Below are 16,972 nucleotides of genomic sequence, written 5' to 3'. Positions count from 1 at the left end.
CTTCTTGGACCCAGGTCTCCCAAAACACACACCTGCTGTAACTCAGACAGCGGGGAGGGTTGTGTCTCATTTAAGGCTGCTCTGCACACATCGGTTCTCTACACAAACTCCAGATCAAGGGGAAATGATCTGAGTTTACAGACTAATTTTCACTTTGGAGTCTTGTGACTCAGCTTTGATGTGGCTGAGTGATGAGTGTTGTCTCTGCTTCAGCAGCTCCATAAGTCTGCCCTGGTCTGCCCCAAGCTTCCTCTGACACAGAGCAAGAGTGTGCCTTCCTTGTTTACTCAGAAATGATTAGAAAATTCATACACTTTCCAGTGATTTCTGTTTTCCTGAAAAGACTTCTGAGATCACTCTGTGCAGAGGCCAAATGAAAGAAAAGCCCACTATCAACTCTCCCATGCTTTCTGCTCCTCTGCTACATGTAAAAAAAGAATTTTTAATAAACAAACCAAAAAGGACATTAGCTATATACAGCTGTCTTTTGGGACAGTTTCAATTGGCTATATAATTACTTAGTTTAATTAATAAGATGCCCACAGCTGGGATTCTTTTGAATCCGTCCTCTTTTCTAAAGTGTTTAACTCTCCTTCCTCCATTTCCACTCCTTTTTTTTCTTATCCTGCATTTTCCACCTTCACTGCTGTTTTCTGCCTATTTTTCATAGGCAGTACACAGGCAATCTGCCATACTGCTCCATTGTTAGCATGGTCCCTGGCATAATTTTTCCCAGGCTAAAATCACTCTTTGAAGCAATTCCCTTCATGCATCAGGGGTTATCACAGACCAAAGGCTGCCCAACAGGCAGCTGGAATCCAACAACTCTGGTTTGCAGGTTAGAGATTAGCCATAAGGGTGTGAGGCAGTCTGTGCCACTCACTCAGCTCCCAGGCACTGATCCTTATCTTCAGGAGCAAATGGAACTGACGTCTAAAAGACAGGAATTGCCTTCCCATGCAGTGCTCTATTTGCTGCCTGTCATGAGAGCCCTCCCAGGTACCACTGGGGAATAGGAAGTGGATGAATAAATTGTCAGATGTTCAGGTTACCAGGTAACTTAATCTTAAGGAGGATTAACAATTATTTCTGCTATACGTTGCTATTAAATTAGAGCACATCTTTTCAAGTTGGGGAATTTCATAGGATTTGGGTAGACCTGACTGCTCCTTAAGATTTACACTGAGCAAAGCTACTATTTTCTTCTTTATGGATGGAAGTGTAAATTAAGCAAATTGTCTGAACTTCTGATAAACTTATAGGCTCACTTTTGCTAACATTTTAAAAAAGAAAGCAAATCTAGGAATTTTCAGTCCTTTATGATAACTTTTCTGGCTACTTTGTTTTGAAAAGTAAAAATACTCTTCTTCATATGCTTATTCAGTTAAAAAATAACTTGATCAGGATCCTTTGCTCACTTCTTCCTTCTTTATTTCACCTTTTCACTAAAAAGTATAGTTGAATGAAATCTTGGCAGAAGAGAACTAGTAAGCAGAATAAAGGAGATGTAAGAGAAAGCGTGACGCTCATTTACAATCGTAAAGTACTGCCAGCTTCTTCCATTTTTACAAAAAGTAGAACACAGCAAGGACCAGTTTATAAGAGAAACCTTAAAACATGCAGGCAGAAAATTATTAAGTGACTGTGTATCAAAGTCCATTCTTATTCCCGACAGAGGAAACCAGACGACAAGCCAAGCTGCTTATTGTCCCAGAAATCATGCTCTGTTATCAGTATTTCCACAATCATTGCCTGCAGCTGATGTTAAAATGACGTCAGAAAAATAATGGGTGAATTTTTCAAAGTGGAGTATGAGATGCACATGCATACAGCCCATTATTTTTGAAAAGACATGTGTGCACTGCAGGACCTACATTTTACTGCCAAAAACTTGCCCTGTTTTTGTAGTATGTCCACTTTACTGAAGTGCATGAGCTGCTATAAAGCTTAGACAGGGGTTTTATAAATGATGAGGTTTTGCATGACTTTGGGGAAGTGACTCTTTTTCCAGGTAAAGCATGAGAAACTGTGGGTGCTGTGAACATTTTTCCTCAGTGCCAAGCCGAGGGAAGAGTCCTTTTGGGGCTGCTGGGTGAGCTGATGTAGAAAATGAGCTGGCATGACCAACATTGTTAATTTCCACCTGTCAACCACCTGCTTACTACTGAACACTTATTATTTAGGCAGAGATGTAAACCAAAACAGACCCCTTTCATGAGGGTTATACCAAGGTGTAAAGTCCAAGCTGCCCAGCAGCTTTCTGGTTACATTTTGTATCACACTCAGTGTGAGTCCTTTCGAATCCTCACAGTCCAAATCCTTCTGTTCTTTCTAGAACATGTTTCTCTGCATAAAAACACTTAAAAATGTGAGCAACACAGGGATATAGTCTGTACTTATTCCACAGTAAGCAAATCTTATTGCCACAGTTAGACTCCAAAGTCCCATTAAGTTTTCCTTTTTATACCTTTTGACTGGAAATAAAGGAGATGGGTGGGGATCTGGTTCACAGAGCTCCAGATTGCCACAAATTTTACAAATTATTTGGGCTGAGCATTTCATCTTTCTTTTGTGTGGAACCAAGCCTTGAAGCCAGTTTCAATAACAGCTGCTAACTACGTCCATTTCCTTAGGAAGCAATTTCTGAACCATTTGGTGAAACAGTGCTTAGTTATCACTCAAACTAATTAGTTGTGTTCAGGGACAGGCAGTGGTGGTGTGGGAATAATTAAAGAGTCACCACCTTGTGAAAGAAATTGTGTTCACCACTTGTGATTTATTCTTCTGGGCCTGTTTTGGTTATGTTTGCATACAAATTTGGATGCATCATTACCACAATGAATAAAAATTGACATTGGAAACAAACAGTGGGCAAGAGTAGTGGGTACAAAACTGACACCTTGCCTGCCCTCAGTGCTGAGATATCTTACTCCATCCTTGGCTATCTCGGCAACTTGCTCCCATCTTGGCTGGGCATGCTGGGTGTCCCCAGCTCTGACAGGATCCCTGCGAGACATTGCTACTGTTGGGATCTTCTTACTTTATGGAGTCCCTCTACAGAATTGTACCACCCTGTAAAAATTATTTGGATGAAAGTTTTTCAACATTATAATATTCAGCTATTTTAGTTATATGGCATAACTTTCACGTTTGTATTTTCTCTGACCAGGATATAACAAAATAGTGCCTATCTCTGTCCTTTTCTGGCTTCTTTTAAGTCCTTCAGAAAATGTCATTGCTAGATCTTTTCTATTGAGAATGAAAAGTTTCTAGTGCTGTGTTATTTGCCAACTCATTCTAAAAATATGGGATTTGGACATTAGGACATTCACTGCGTTTTTAAAATCTCCTCGTGACTTCTGTATCTGTGGTCTCGTAGACAAAACACATGACATGCTCAGACACATGTAGATGAAACAGTTCCTTCCTGAGCACAGTCATTCCTCATGACGGATCAGTCTCTGATTCAGATGTGTTCAGAATTAGCCTTATAGCAAGGCCATCTGCACAAGCCATCAGCATTACTTCTGTGTAGATGCTAAATCATACAACTGAGATGGTTTTCTGACTATTTAGCAAACTGTCCTCCAGGATTCATGAATTTCAAAAAGCCAGCATAGACATGCCTCATCTCTTCTGATCTCAGACCCCCTCCCTTGTGAAAAATAACTGGGATAAATATTCCACAGATTTATCTACTCCTCAGGACTTATCCCAAGGGATGTAAAAGTTGTCATTAATAGGCTTTTTTTCCTACAATAAAACTACAGTTTCTAAAGTTCATTTTATTAAGCTCTTCTTTCCCCCAAACCAAAAGCAAAGCATCCATTTTCTCCAGCAAAGTGTTTGAAATATCAAGAGACCAAGGTAAAATGCTAAATATAGAAAAGACAAAACAAATCCACTGCCCACTCAGACTGTTCTGTTTCCTCCACACCTAGGACACTTGATTTGCAATACTGGCGAACTCACTTGCAGATTTTCCATAGTCAAAAGAGTTTCCTTTACGATGTGGTAAGTGTGAGAGTCTCAGAGGAGGGGCAGCTCTGCCTGGCTTGAGGTCTCTTTTGCCAGTAGAAGGTCTCTTTTCTCCTCTCAATGGCTGCTGAGAGCAGGCTCACCCTTTGAAACTCCTTGTATTTCTGAGGCTTCAGTTTCACCCTGACAGCCTGGCAAGGCCCACTGAGGAGTGCATCAGCTGCACAAAGGTGTTACCATGCACTGAGCAAACAGATGAGTGACAGGCAGTGTAACAGCCTCTGCATGGCTGTCAAACACAGCAACTATGTTTTGCAAAGCCTGATGCCATTGCTCTGTACTGATATAGCAGTTTTGGACCTAGAATTTTTCCCTCTCCTCTGAATTCCCTTCCACTGACCTATATCAGATTCAAGATCCAGCATCAGAAATCAATGCTGCAGGAAAGTTACTGTAATATCTGAGTATTGAGAAAATGAGAACCTTAAAAAGCAATTCATGGCTCACACAGGCTCTTCCTCTTTACCAGAAATACTGACAAAGCCAAGACTTGACTGGAGGTTCCGTTACTGTTCTTGCTGCATTCCCGTAGTGGCTGGTACAGCCTCCTTCTTCCTCGCTGCTGGAGAGGAGTCTGTGCAGTGCTCAGTGTCACACACTAGCAATATTGCACAGATCGATGGCGAAGGGAAGGAAAACTCTTTGTTGGTTCAGCAGAAGCACTCAGCATAATTGCCTCTGAGACTACTTATGTATTTGCACAGAACTGTCATGGAATAAATGTAACAGAAACTGTTCAAACTCATTTTCATCCTCTTTTCCCTGCAGGTTTTTTTTGTTCCATATGACTGTCCACTAGAACCACTTGTTCACTTTTTCATTCATAGCTGGCCATTTTATTATTTATTCTTAGCCAATAGTATTCAGCATAGGAACATCTGAACCTGCTTCAGATCCACCACAAAGTCTCTGTCAAGCCATTCATTCTCCCTGGGCCTTTATCCAGTTATCACAGCCTGTCGCCGCATCAGCTTAAAGGCAAGATAAGTCATTCACTGGAAAGCAGCTCCTACAAGTGATTTATTGCACTAGAGTCATTTTTGAACAGAATGGCCCAGACTGCATTTATTTTGCCATGATTACAGGAAACATGTCAAGGTACTCACATTTTTTAAAAGCTGAGAACATCTGACAGAAAAGTGCTCCGGGTTTTACACCAAAGAATCAAGAATGCACCAAAAAGAGAGAAATTTCACTTCTGTAACTGTCTAATATTTTAACTGAAGAGACTGTGCACACACATTTCTTTGTGTCTTGACCTGAGTCTGCAGTTTTGAGCTAGAGAGAAATACAAACCAATTGCCTTATTTTATTTTTTCTGAAACTGCAGTGGTTTGGGAGGAGGCCTTATTCTTAGCAAATCTGCAGTTTTGACAGTTATGTTGAATCTGCAACTTCTCATTCTTTGTCATTGGACTTATCCTACTAAGCAGCCTAAAGACAAACTTCAATATTCTTCTTCATCTAGAGAACAAAGCTGAGCTGTAAGCAATTCCCTAGTGCTCCCAAGTTTGCTACTGGGTTTCATTAAATGTTTGTGATTTTCGTTCTGGCCTGCCATAGTTGTAGCAGTCTTTTTCAGTTCAAGATTTTATTTTCCATCCTAGCTTTTAGCCAGTTTTTTCTCTTTATTTTTGTATTTTTATATATTCAGTAATGCATACATGCATAATTACACATGCAGTATAATTACATTTTTCTTGATTATACACACCACCTTCTTTTCTAATAATCACAGAGACCAGACTGTAATTCCCTGTTTCATTCAGGCCTGTGAGACACAGAGCAGTACTTAGAGACACAAAGTTCTCAGCTTCCATCATTTTAGACAGCAGCTGCCTTGACAGCTGATGAGAGAAGCTGAGACACAGAAAAGTGCTGCAATTTGTCCACAGAGGTGGAAACAGAATAAAAATCTTCTGATTCTTAGTCCAATTCCCCAGCCCCAAGAGACCATTGGTAAGCAGGTTTTTGTATGCCCACAGTAACTAAACCCCTAGAGTGAAATACTTAATGTAATTTTAATAACTTAGTAAAGTTATTGATAAATTATTAAATAGTTAAATACCAGTTAATTTTTTACCTCCTCATCAGGTTAATAACCTATTGCTTACTTCGATAGTTTGAAATATGGGTAGTGAATCTAGATACAGAAACAGAAAATGTCTGAAAAGGGAATTCAATGAAGCACTGCTAAAACAATGTATTTCTTTAGCACTTCCAAATCCCCATATTCTGTTTCAATAGTAGACCTGGGGAGTAGGAACAGTATAAAAGAAAATAATGGAAATAAATCACCATTATTAACCACCTCTGTAGAGAGTGAAAAAATTGAGCCTGGCCAGAGGTATCTTTTGAACTCAGCATGGGTTTTATTTCTCTCCTTTTTACACTGTCCTCCTTACTTGCATGCTGCCTTTGTGCCAGTTTGAGTGGTTCTCAGAAAAAAAAAAAAAATTGGTGTTTTCTTGCTTCATGTTGTTATTGAGAGAATTCTTATTTTCCTTTTAAATTGAGCAGTGCAGTAACTGCCTTCTTTTTCAGCTTTCTACAAACAAAGGAAATATACAGTTTCAGGGAGAAAGCACCTGCATGTCTTAGACCAATGCAATGATTCCTCAGATCTCTATAGAGCCAAAATTTGTCTCACTCCACTATTTAGCAGTTTGCAAGGTTTGCCACCCACACTTTGCAACATGAGTTTCCAAGCACTGTAGTCTTTTCTTTCGATGCCTACAAACACATTAGTCTTGTACCAGTAGCTCAGATCCTGAGATGTTTCAAGTCTCAAGTCGAGCTCTATTGCTCTCCTGGTAGTCTCTTGGATCTTTTTTGAAGGTCTTGTTAAAAAACCCAAACCAACGAGCAAACAAAAAACACCCCAAACCAACAAAAAAACTAAGTCATCAAATTTGCTGTCTTCCACGGTGCCAAGACAGTTTGAAGAATAAGTTACACTCTCCATTCAGCTGTGCAAAAATTATAATTTTCTTAGAGTCCTTGGGTGAAAATCCATTGTCTTGATGCTTTGCCAACATTAATTTAAGCAACAGGTTCTAAAGCTCTTTCACTGATGGTTTAACTGGAGATGATGGACAAATTTGTCATAAGGAAAGGAATCTTCCTAAGCGCGTTTGTTGTGGACATTAGTGAAGATAATTCATAGGCTTTTCAGCTGAGGACTCGTATTTTCTGTGCTATTCTCTAATAAATCCTACATTGACCTCTAGACTCAATGGTAACCATTGGATTTCTGATGCAATTGAAAAAATTCACCATTAGGGTAAATGCTCTTAGAAATTTGTTCCTCTGATTTGTTGTTTTCATTCTGCCTTACAGCTTTTCATTTAATGTGTCTGCCCTTTTAAACTTAAGTTTTTGTACAGTGTTCCCATATTTTTTGCTTTAATAGCCTCCTCTAGTCCTCTGTTTAATTAAAGTATTTTCATATCCATTCACATTCTCTTCTGAGTGTTCACTATGGTGTCTCCATATTCTTTACGCCACCTGGAAGTATTTAAGGATTTGAAATTGATCATTTAAATTTGATTTTTTCATCCTTTTCCATTAATGATTATTTTCTAGGTATTCTATATTACTTTCAAAGCTGGGTTTTTTTTGGAGTATAGCATATATACCTTTTATAATCACTGTACCAAAGAGCTCTTCCATCGTGTCTCTGGTGCCAAGTCTTGGTGCCATTTTCAGGAGTACTATTTCCCATTTTGAGAAAAGAAGCAGTCAGAGAAAAGTTCCTTCAAAATAGTAGCTGTCCATGCTTCAAAAAAAAATGGTCCCTACCATGTAGCTTCCCTGTGAGTCTTTCCATCTCTCCTGAAAGTATTTACACAGTGTTTGGAGGAAAACACTGAATATGACATGAATCACATTAAAATCACAGAGACTGCTACCACTGTTGAGCAGAAATGCTGAGAAGCTCTATGATAACACAGTTGGTGAGGACTGCAGATGCTTCTAGGGCTGTTGCTGTTCTCTAGAAAGTGATGTCAAAAAAAGATAATGTTGCAGTCTTTAAACATAGGATTTTGTTGCCATTGTTGCTTGAAACCACTTATGAGGCTTTGATAACATATGAAGTAATTACAAGAGGAGTACTGAATATGCTTTCATCTCATGGTTTTTTTCTCTTTTACTGATGAAGGTCACTGATAACTTTGTAGGACAACAGAGGGGAGCAGCTGTTGTGTGCCCAGTCAACAGCTTTCATCAGCCTCCAGCTACCTGGAGGTTTTACCAAGCTACAGCCTGAGCAGAGGTGCTAAAGCCAGGGAAAGCACTCTCCTCTGCTGGCTGTTTATGGTAGGCTTGAAGTGGAGCAGGATTTGTCCAAGACCTAACTTCACATATTTAGGAGGAAGCAATCATCAGTGTTTAGAGGAAATGGCAGCTATAAAGCTCAAGCAGTTAATACGGGTGAAATGCTGCAGGAATCTGTTTTATACCCAGGTGTACGTGGCCATCCACAGGGCAAGCAGCAGCTGTCCTTCTGCTACAGCTACCTGCACATGACAGCTCTATCAATGTTTTTAACCTCTGGCAGATTAAGAAGACAGCAGGATCAAAGTGGACAGACTTCCAGCATTGACAGCAGAGCATCCCTTCAGAGCCATGAGAAACTCCAAGACGGGAGGAACAACAATTTGCTGGGACACGGCTGCACCAGAGGCTGCAGCAGTTAGTGAGCCACGGCCCCACACGCTTCCTCAGCAGCAGCGGGAGGGGAGGTCCTCTCTGCACCCCCCCTCTTCTGCACCCCTTGGGTCCTGGGACACCTGACCCCTCCAAAAGCCGGATCCCTGACCAAGGACAAACCCACACAGCACACTGGCTGAGATTTTCCACATACAACTCTGCTCTTGAATCTGCCACTGGAAAAATGACCATCAGCAACAAAATACAGTTTTTTAAGTAAGTGTGACTTTTGTTTTCAAAATCCTGGAAGAAAACTTGAAACAATTCATTAGGCAGCCTCTCAAAGATTGCCACATTCCTGGATATTTGCAAGAGACAACGTTATATTGGGGCCAGCTTTACCTTGAAGGCTTTACATTACCCCAAATCCCTCCGTTAATTAAAATGGTCCAGTTTGGAATTTTGTGAAACTGCTGCACACAGCTGTTTCTAAGCACCTGCTGTTGAGTTTATAACAGATGTACATGATGTAAATACATGAATGTAGTGTCAAATGGGCCAAACACTGAATAATTTCATTTAAATACCTGAAACTCATTGAAAATGTTGCAGTGTGAGTGTATTCACATTGTTCTTTAACATCCTGTGTTCTGCTTTGTAGTAAAAGATGTGACCCTGGCCAAGTCAAAGTTTTGCTAGTGACTTTAGTGGATGCAAGATCAGACACATTAGTTATGTATGCTAACCATGGTAAAGAAAGACCTTTTTATTTGTACCAATAGGCTGACTGAGCCAGAGTTAGTAAGGAGAGCTAAAAACATTAAGAATTTGCTCAGATCCATAGCTAGCTGTTATAAAATGTGAAGAAGTTACATGTGTCTCTATTTTCACGGATCTATTCCGGATGAAACTATCTTGAATAGAAAGAAACATAATTTAGTCAAAATATTGCTGACATGAAATCCTTTTATTTTAAACAGCACCCAAAATTCCAAACATTTATGGCATTTTGCAACTTGTACATCCACATTTTGATAATAAATGCATGTTTATTCTCTCCTATTGTGCTTCTATTTTGAAGGGTTACCACTTGTAAGCAAATTTCATTTCAGCCTTTTAAAAAAAAGTAAGGTTTTTGGAAGTGAAAAACATTTGAAATAATCTATTTTTACTGCATTGTTCCCATTCTATCTTTTACAAAGTTCTTTGTAATTGAATATATTTTAAAATTTTGTTTCATGTTATATTTTGGTCACAATTTTTTGCAAATACAGATTTTTATCGCTCCACGAAATGGTGTTCCTATCAACAACAAGCAGTTTACAAATGTACAAAGATAAAGATTTTATGTCTGTCATGAGCATGATGTTGGTCTACTTGCTTAATTTGGTCATAGACTGGAATAATCATAGGATCAAGCAAAGGAGCAGAATTTTTCTGGTCATAAGAGGACAGATTTCATTGCCCAGAATAAACTGTTTCATATCCATCCTTTCTTATAATGACCTTTTTCTTTTTTTTTTTTTTTTTTTCTTGACATTGGTTTCCCTTGGGAATGACCAAAGGGGATAAGATTTCACATAATTTCTGGAAACACCTGTTGTTCTGTTCCAGTCAAAATTCATTATGATCCTGGACCTTGATCTGGATGTGAAAGAAAATCTTTTATTTATTTAAGTAATCCTACAGAGATTAATGTTACTGGGTAAATATCGTAAGCAAAATTTTGCAAGATCCATGATGTATCAGACGATATAGATTAGAGACAGAGAGCGTTTATAAGGAGAACCAGTAATTTAGTGAGATTTTCCATGTAAAATTTTCCAGCTGGAAAACATGGGGAAAAAAGGCAATTGCACATTTTATTCTTTTTCTGTGGTTACAGTTATTTTGAGCAAGAAGAGTTACTCCGGGTGATTTTGTACATCAACCACACAGGATGCCACTGTGCTAGCACCTTAGCTGAGGCTAGGAAGGCATTTTTGAAGTGAATGTCTCAACCTTACAGCCTTACTGCATTTTAGTACCTATTGCAGCACCCAAATCAGAGGCTTTTTGGAGGATACAAAGTCAGAAGATGTGTTCCGAGAGAGCACTTACTGCCATCTGCCCAGCCCTGGGCCTGTAGACCACAGGAACAGGTAAGAGAAAATCTGAGATGGAACTTCTCCAAATGTAGCTCATGTGGATGTCAGGTCAGCAGAGCCCCTCCTGTCCAGCTGCACTGCCAGCTAATGCACACACAGCCCCCAAGAAACCTGGGCTTATAGAATGAGAAGTTTATAGAATGGAAGATCTACATATGCAAGAAGATCATCGGTGACTGCATCAAAAATTGGAGGAGTTTACTGCAGACAGAATTTAATTAGCAGCAGGATTCTACCAAATATTTGCAGTCCGATCTGGCTGTTGCTGGATGTCTTTGCCAGTGCTTTACTAAGCTGTTTTTGAGAGGAGCCTGGTTATTCAATAGATTGCATCTACTTAAATATATTTGCACAGAGTATTGTACATGAATGCAAGCTCGCTCAGACACTTTAATTTCACGCTTGTGGCCACATGATCATTTCTCAAACAACTGTACTGCTTGCAAAAAAATGAAATCATGGCACCAATCAGCTTTATCCGTAGTCCATGGCACTTCCACTGACTGCAAGCTGTACCTTATGCTACATATAATTATTTATGTCAACTTATTACACAGATCAGTGAATGCCCTCAGCTATACCATGGAGACCCAATATTGAATCAAAGAACCATGGAATGGTTTGGGTTGGAAGGGACATTTAAAGGTCATCCAGTTCAAGTCTCCTGCAGTGAGCAGAGACACCTTCAACTAGATCAGGTTGCTCAGAGCCCCATCCAATATGGCCCTGAATGCTTCTAGGGATGGGGCTTCCACCACCCCTCTGGAACACCTACACTCTTATTTCATCTTTTCTTTCAACCAACATAGCTGTAAGGATCAGTCTTGCCTTGGGAAGCTCTGATAATGGTGCAGAAGAACATGAAGAGAGGTTATTCTTAATAGAATATGATTTGTGGGGCCAGAACACATATGACAAGTGAAGTCACAGAGCCTGGGAACACGCCTGAGAAATGCTTGGCTGAGACTTGTCTGTCCTACTTTAGACATAAGAAAAATGAATTAGCCAGATCCAGGCTCAAAAATAGAGATGAAAAAAAAAATGCTTTTAGGATGTGGTGCACTTTCCCTGTCTTGACTGTCTGTTTTAGCAGATGGTTCTCCCTGTGGCTCTGCCTCCATGGAGTACAACATCAGTGCACACAGCCCAAATGTGGACATGCACATTGTGCACTGACATTTAGTCAGATGAATCTTGTTTGTGATGGCACAGACAATTTGTCAAGTTGCAGTCCAATCCTTATGAAAAATGGGAGAATTTGTGATCTATTCAATGGGAGTAAGAGAGGTTTAAACAGTTTTCATCCTTAAGTGCAGAAGTGGTATTAGAGGAAAAAAAAATACACAAACATACTCTTGTCTTGGATTCCAGCAGAAATGAAAATAGGGAAGTCTTAATAAGACATAGAAGGTTTTTACAATATACTCAGTGAGATGGAGAACAAAAAGAAAGCAGGGCAGTCATAAAATCAGAAGAAACTCCTTGGGACACATTTATTCTATACAACTTTATTGTCTTGCAAAAGCAGACAGTGATCTGGACTCCCAAAGTCCCATCTGGTTTCACCAAGTCATTTAAAGGATAAAAATATTTTTTCTCATTTCTGTTCTAGGGAAGAGAGAAAGAAGTCTAACACAGCTGGAAAAGCAGTTTGCTGCTACCACAGTTTATTGCAGTACCTCTTGCTCTGTGGTGTTGCAGTTCTGATCATACATGCACATTCCCACAGCATCACTCCACATCAAACTCTGCCAGATTTACCTTCTGTTCAGTTTGCTCCTTCTACATTGTGTATTAAATATTGGCACAGTACTGTAAATGTTTAATTGCCAACTGTCATAAAGCACAAATGGCTCCTTTCATCTGTAGTCTTGACAAAAATGATTAATGTAATGTTTCCAGAAGATTTTCCTGTAGATTTGGGGGAATTGGAGGGTTGGTTATAGGTCTTGGTACATTATTCAAAATGACAGCTAAGTACATTATAGAGGAAATAATAGGCACAATCCATCCATTCCATTTATTTAGATGTTTTCAGCTTGCAGGAACATGTGATCACAATTTCAAACTTATTTCTGACAGTTTAAACTAAACCTAAATATTGGTGTAATGGGGTGTACTGAGGAGCTGAAGTTGGCTGAATCAGACCCAAAGCATTTGGCTGTTTTGCACGTGGGTAGGTATGCCAACACTTCTGCTATGAAAAACATGACTGCCAGCTTAGGAGAAGCTTAGAGGTTTTGGACAGGTACATTTACACTTTTGGTGGGAGCTGGAAAGCAAGGAGATATTCAAAGTGTATTAATAAAACTACATAATAGGCTGCCTCACTGCTCTAGCACCTGCCCCGAGAGAAGACCAGGAACAAGCCACTGTCCTGCAAGTAATCTCCATTATTTCTATATTTGACCCAGATTCCGTCCATGACAAAGTGAGTCCATCTATGCAGACTCTGATTAAGAAGCAAAGGAAGGCAAGGCCCCCCTGTCAGCTGTGCTGGGCTGCTCAGACTCTGCCTTCCAGCGTAGCAAAAGGGACAACAACTTCTAGCACCTGCTGCAGCCAAAGTCATCAGTCCTGCTGGGGAAAGCAGGAATTACTTTTTCCTACACATCAGTTGCAGTTCAACCCTTAGCATGTGCTACCAACACGTCCTGTGATAAATTTTGAATGAGGGATATGTAATGCTTTTAGAGATCCTTCTGTTACCACACAAAAACTTCCATGATAGATTGGTGTGATTTTTAAACAGGGCCTTGTGTTCTTCTACTGGAGAGCATACTAGTAGCTAAATGACTAATTTCTTATGCACATTGTGCTTCATCATCTCAGCTTTCATCAGAGTAGTTACTTGTGTTTATCTGTATTTTAGTGATTGAATCAGCTATGCTCTGGCCGGCAGGGAATAATGTTTTGGTATTTTTAGCCTTCATTTAGCAATGCAAATGAGCTTCCTATAATCATGTTTGTGAGAAAACACATGGTACAATCAGAACCTCAGTAATGACTGATATTAGCTATGCTCTATACATCAATGAAATTGGCTCAGAGTCACAAACTCCCTTTTTTTGTCCTTTTTAATTGGAAAGGAGGAATGTATTTAATCAATTAAACCATTTTTTTACAAAATTGCCCAACTGTCCTCATGAGTCATCTCAGAGAATCAAAATTATAATATAGGGCAGAAAGCTTTCAATGTTCAATGTTTGTGGGTTTCTTTAAGTCCATTATAAACAATAAAGCAGACATATAAAAACTACTGTAACTTTCAATATCCATTAAAAGAAACACAACTGAAAACAATCATAAAATTCAAGTCCTTCTAAAATGTATACCCAAGAATACAGAGTTATGTAAAATCAGTGCCCTTTAAATGGAATTAGATTTAGTCACAGACACTTTCATGGGCAAAACTATGTCAGAACTAGTGCTCTTGAGAATTTTTTGTTTCTTACTATCCATTGTGCTATAATACAGCCCTGGAATTTTCCCACCATGATAAATTTGTACTTGAAAAATCCCTCTTGGAAGAGTGCTATACAATTTAATTAGTATTTTCTACACAATTTTGTAGTGTGTATAATATTCTCCAGCCTCTGTGCAAAGGTATGGAGGCAATTTTGTTGTGGTTAATTAGTAATGAGAAAATGCTCTAAGTCTGCTCTAAGTCTTGAGTCCTATCATGATAAATGCTATATCCACACATTAAGGTAGGTCAGACATGACTGCAATGAATTTACAATCTGAATTAGCTTTACAAGATACACCTTGAAGCCAGGGGTGAACTGGAAAAAGAGTTCAGGGCAGCAGGCAACAGTGAAATCAGCTTAACAAATGTAATGAGCACCCATATAATGCAGATTTATGGATTATTTTTCTACATTCAATTATGTGCAACATCTCCTTTAAGGACATAAAGTTCCCATTTATATCCAAATGCTCAGACATTACAATCTTGGAGACTACAGAAAGGGCTGGCAGAGCCTGCTGCAGTGACACCAGCAGCTGTAACTGTGCCTTGTTGTTGGTTCAGCTCAGGCCAGTGGGAACACACAAGGCTACTTCTGCTGAGCAGATCATCTGCAGAATCCAGCTGAAGGCAGAGGTGGAGAGCTAAAACAAAGTATGGAAACAGGATGAGAGCTGTCAACAGAGCTGGCTTGCACCCCCTTGGCAAGACCCTGCACCCCCTTGACAGGACCCTGCATGGTTCTCCATAAATTCTGCCTTCCTCAAGGCCTGCCACTGCTCCAGGTGTGGGGTGCAAACATCTGTGAACACTGCAGCACAGAAATCCATCCCTGCTCAACATCGTCCTGACTGACACAGAACAATCACTGCCCTCCCAAAGTCCAGCCAAACACCAGCCCCAGACATATCCCCAGTCCCCACCTCACTGATGACCTGTCATCCAAAAGACCTGGTCTTCCACCTACTCTGTTACTGTTGAGTCACAAACTCCAGGAATTAAAAGTCTTGGAAATGCTTAGACACTGCTGAAGCCCCACCAAGTCCACCGGTGTTTTGAAGTGTTTCCTGTAGCCAGCATTCCTCTTACTTCAGTATTGAGCTTAATGTTACACTTTTCAGAGGTACACATTAATACTGAACAACCAATAAAATAAAGTAAGGCTGCTCATCTTGTATTTTAACATATATTTGAAGAGATTTCTGAAATGTTTTGCCCATCTTATAGGCACAGCTATTTGAGTAAGTGGCATAGCTTCGGTTTTCTGCAAATGAGAGGCATAACAACCACACAGTCTGGGCAGAGAAATCAGAGAAAATGTATGTAACTGACAGTGTGCTCTCAGATTATAGCACTAACTTGCATTACCTTCTTCTCATTATTTTATTCAAGATAAAGTATCTGCTAAAGTTTGTAGCAGCAATATTGAATCCTACAGGTCAAATTGGGGGAACTGTATTTTAAAAATAATACCATTTCATATTAACAGTTTTTTATTCCACTTTCCTTTTATTTTGAGGACTAATAGGTCCAGACAATTAGCCTTTTCTGGATCCTTCATATTACCCTCACTGTAATTTGTCTCCTCTTTAAAAACACAAATATTCTCCTGGCAACACACACCACAAACATATTTCTGTGTTTTCCCCTCACAGTATTTTCAGTTTTCCCACACAAATGAAGATTTCTGTGTCTCTAAGACATTGTGCTGTCCCTCTCTGGGAAAATCTTCTGTGTGAATTGTGCTGACAGTTTACCATTGCCCTGTCAGGACTGTAAGTTATTGATCTGAGGCTGCCTTATCATATTTAAGATGCCTTAAGTTGCTAGTACTTCACACTATCATGTTTCATAATACTGTAGGGTCTTGGGAAAAAGGGAGTTAAAGCTTTTTAGGAGTTTTTTGGGTGTGGGTATGCACTGAAGAGCTAAATGCACAGCAAAGCTCTGAGCTATTTTATTGCATGGCTTTACCATATTTGTACTACAGCAAGGTGTTTAAAACTCCCTGAGCTTGCTCCTTCCCACCTTGACTGTGTCAATACTGATTTTCACCTTCCACTCTGTTGTGCTGCCACTCTCCTTGGTAGGACCAAGGTTATTGGTTTACTGAGCCAGTATCTATTGCAGGGACATAGCCCTGCTTTTCTTGAAGAGCATACATATGTATGAACCAATTATTTGAGTGTATTCTTCTCCTTGAAAAATGACTGTTCATTTGTACAAGCTGAGAAGACCAAATTAAGTCTTTTCCATTTGGTACACTTCAAATAAAAACTTTTCTCACTTCCTATTAACTGTTTAAATCAGTTCACAAATGAATGTTACAAGATTTAAAAGGTGTTACCTGCTGAAAATATGCTTGTATTTTTCTTGAAGATATTTATTCCAAAACTCTTTCCATTAAAATAATGCAGCCATCCTTGTGATCTTTTACACTGTGATATGCTCATTGTGTGGCATATACATATTAATCTATACTTAAAAGGAAAGATACTTAGTTCATCTGCCCCATGTACACCAACAGCTTTGGAATGTACATCCCTTTACAAATGACAAGTCAAACATACAGGAAAACATACGATAACAGTTATAACATAGAAAACAGATTTTTCCTGTCAGTGGATGGCAGAAGCCTCAATCTTCCAACCTAAATAATGTGCTT

At 39.4% G+C, this 16,972-nt stretch overlaps 1 protein-coding gene across 1 annotated transcript in view; it reads left to right on the top strand.

Annotated features, from left to right (window-relative positions):
• Positions 1-10,180, top strand: part of STK32B (serine/threonine kinase 32B) — a 162,187-nt gene extending 152,007 nt beyond the window's left edge. Inside the window, exon 12 of the mRNA XM_032109940.1 lies at positions 8,600-10,180. Within this exon, the coding sequence (XP_031965831.1) occupies positions 8,600-8,738 (139 nt within the window). The 3' untranslated portion in view covers positions 8,739-10,180. The remainder of the gene's footprint in view (positions 1-8,599) is intronic.
• Positions 10,181-16,972: the final 6,792 nt, after the last annotated feature.

The sequence above is a fragment of the Corvus moneduloides genome, chromosome 5 (assembly GCF_009650955.1).
Source record: "Corvus moneduloides isolate bCorMon1 chromosome 5, bCorMon1.pri, whole genome shotgun sequence".
NCBI classification, from domain to species: Eukaryota; Metazoa; Chordata; class Aves; order Passeriformes; family Corvidae; genus Corvus; species Corvus moneduloides.
Note: the sequence above shows the minus strand (reverse complement) of the source record. Positions and strands in the feature narration are given on the sequence as shown.